The sequence below is a fragment of the Aplysia californica genome, unplaced genomic scaffold (genome assembly GCF_000002075.1).
Source record: "Aplysia californica isolate F4 #8 unplaced genomic scaffold, AplCal3.0 scaffold00981, whole genome shotgun sequence".
Classification (NCBI taxonomy): domain Eukaryota; kingdom Metazoa; phylum Mollusca; class Gastropoda; order Aplysiida; family Aplysiidae; genus Aplysia; species Aplysia californica.
Window position 1 is genome coordinate 2,592 of NW_004798251.1, and position 3,214 is coordinate 5,805.

At 38.8% G+C, this 3,214-nt stretch overlaps 1 protein-coding gene across 1 annotated transcript in view; it reads right to left on the reverse strand.

The window, feature by feature from the left end:
- Positions 1-1,233: 1,233 nt before the first annotated feature.
- The window catches only part of LOC101847540, a gene marked incomplete at its 3' end in the record, with an annotated part of 13,367 nt that continues 11,386 nt past the window's right edge, over positions 1,234-3,214 (reverse strand). The window contains 1 exon segment of the mRNA XM_005110989.2: positions 1,234-1,462. Within this exon segment, the coding sequence (XP_005111046.2) occupies positions 1,234-1,462 (229 nt within the window).

The window sequence follows — 3,214 nt, forward strand, 5'->3', positions numbered from 1 at the left end:
AAATCTCGGAGAGCCCGTGTGCAAGTTGCGCACGTTAAAGATCCCTTGGTGGTCTAAAACCGATAAGAGTGGGCTTCGGCCGCCACCGGGGCAAAATTCAAAATTTCCTACCAACTGAAAATACTAGGTGTGTCCCACGCGCTCATATGACCTTATGCAATTGCGAGCGCCGTAAAACACTTTACAAAAACAAACAAACAAAATTAATAATAATAATTACTGCATTTAGATCTATATATCACATATCCACGTTCTATAGCATATTCTATATGCTTTATAACTATTATTACCCCAGCAGACCCTAGAACACTTAGAAACATTCTCGGTTTCCATGGAAGCATACAGTGCACGCTCCGAAGTTCACGCGTTCAAACACTAACGGACTCACAATATCTTTCACTGTCTATAGCCGGGTACCCATTTCTTCCTGGCTGAAGTGTGGAAAATTCGTGCTCAGTGCCTTTCCCAACGACGTAACGTCAGGCCATGGCAGGATTTGAATCCACGGCCTCACGGTTTCAAGTGCGAGAGCCTAACCAGTAGGCCACCGACGCAACAAATGTCCAGTTCTACGCAATTTGCAAAATAAGGTTACATGCACGTAAAAGGAAGATGACGACATTTTTTGTTTAATTTTGACTCTCTACGGTGAAAGGTAGGCCTAATGGTGAGATGATATATGTTAAACGCCCCTTTAAACACTATTAGGTTATTTAAGAAGCGGGACTTCTAAGTTTAACGCTCATCTCCGAAAGAACCGAGCCATATAGGCAGTTTGGGGAAAGTACCTTTACCAAGGACACAACATCGGACCTAGCTGAAGCTCGAATCCCCGAGCCCGCAATCTCACGATTACAAAACAACCCCCTCCCCCCTCCCACAAAAACCCAAACCAAACCAAACCAAACCAAACCAAACCAAACCAAACCAAACCAAACCAAACCAAACCAAACCAAAACAACAACAACAACAACAACAACAACAACAACAACAACAACAACAACAACAACAACAAATAAAACGTTGCACACTCGGTAATCGACGTCCCTTCTTCAGCAGACGACATCGAAGACTTGATCTCCACTATCCTTCTTAGGCATTCATTTCTGAAGCTCTGCAGTTTCCTTGCTGCTGATGCTGTGAGCCTCCATGTCTCTGAACCATACAGTAGAACAGTCTTCCCGACAATCTAGGCTAATAACACCAAAACACAAATCTATGGATACAACTCACTATCCCACAGCTCCCGATCCAGCACGTCGCAATGGCCCATATTCTGGGCCTGCATTCTGACCTTGACACAGGTCATGAGACTGTAGATCTTCTTGTAGCCCAGCCCCGGGATGCAGCAGTCGGGGAACCTCTCAGACAGCTGGGACATGTAGGCCAAGGTCATGACCTTTGCAGGAATGGGCTTCATCTCGACGGAGTGGGCGCTAACGGGGTCAATGAAAACAGACGCCTGGACAAAAAGTACACACAGTGCGAATGGTGAAATATTCTGTTAATAATAATAATAAAAGTGAAATGATGATGATAATAATGATAATAATGATAATAATAACATCAACAACAACAATAATAAATAAATAAATAAATAAATGGATAATAAATGAATAAACAAATAAAACAAAACAAAAACAACAACAACAACAACAAATAAAACAAACACATAAATAAATAAATAAATAAACAATTAAATACATTTAAAAAACCAAATAAATAACGTTTGTATAGCGCAAAACTCAGCAAGCTGTGTGCGCGTTATAATCTATATTACTCCTGGAGATCTATACACATCTAAAGTTCGTGGGAAGCATACACTACAAGCTGCCATTTTACAGGCGTTAAAACACTAACTAAAAAACTGGCAAGTTTTTTCGCTGTACAGGAAGTTCCAGAAGTCCGCAACAAGCTGAAAACACTTTTCGTACTCAGAAATTGACGATTTGATGGAAGTCCTAACTACGGAGTACGGAGTGCCAAAAGGTCACACCTGGAACTCTCCAGGGCTAAAAGATCACACCTGAAAGTCTTAAGCGTCTAAAAGACGTGTTTTTTTTTTTGGAGAGAGTCTATGGTTGTTCTATTGCTTAGGAAGTTCAGTTCCAGCATTTATTTAAAACTAATGTCAATCAATCAAGCTGTGCTTAATGAAAACCAGGATGGTGCACCTCCTTTCTGGTCGAACACCTAATGTACTGAATTCAAAATCACTGACAAAACGCTTGGTCTAATATTTTCTTCTAAAGATTTAAAATTTGATAATGGAAACATAATTACTGCTTTATCTGGAAGCCCACTTGTAAGTGAGCACTATTAAAACTATTCAGCTCTTTAAAATCCTTCACTATCCAACTGGTCCCAAAATAGTGTCTCATTTCGGACAATGCAAAAAACACTATGTCAGCACTTTTGCGACACCACTTCTTTTACAGGATTTTGCTTTATCAATGTAGAAAAGGAAGGTGGAAAAACTAAGAGCACTGCTTTGTGCTCTTGTCTATAGTGACATAGTTTGTGGAAACGCTTTTTATATTTGCTGATTAGATCTACGCCATATCCATTTTAGTTGACAATTGGTGTAAAATATAACATCAGGTATACACTTCTTAGCGAAGTTATTCTCAGCCATTACATAATAATAAATTGTTCCACATTTCCACCTCAATTCTGCGAGGAACGTACATAATTATTGCATATTATTACAAGCATTTTTATTATCTCCTTCCCAAAGTCAATTCCGTCTCCCAGAAATATTATATTTACCTGATTGCTAAATATACGTATCGAGATAAAAAGGAGATAAGCTCAGTTTAATCAAAACTGTATAAATCTGCATAATATTCACTATTACTATTAAATTACCAGTATTGCTTTATTTGGGAAGAAAATCATCGATTATAACAAAATATACACACATTAATATAACAAATATTTGCTCTTAATATAAGTTTACTTTTAGTTTATTTCTTTGAGGTACTTTAGTTCATGTGTGCAAGTCATAGTATATTATTATCTCAGTGTTTGTTACGCATTACTTACCACTGCTCTATAAAAAAAGTAATCGACTTTGCATTACATCATTGCGAGTCAAAGTTCAACTCCAGGAACCCCCTGCCCCCCCTCATTCCCAGCCCCTTTGCGTGTACATCTATGTGTATGTGTGTGTGTGTGTGTGTGTGTGTGTGTGTGTGTGTGTGTGTGTGTGTGT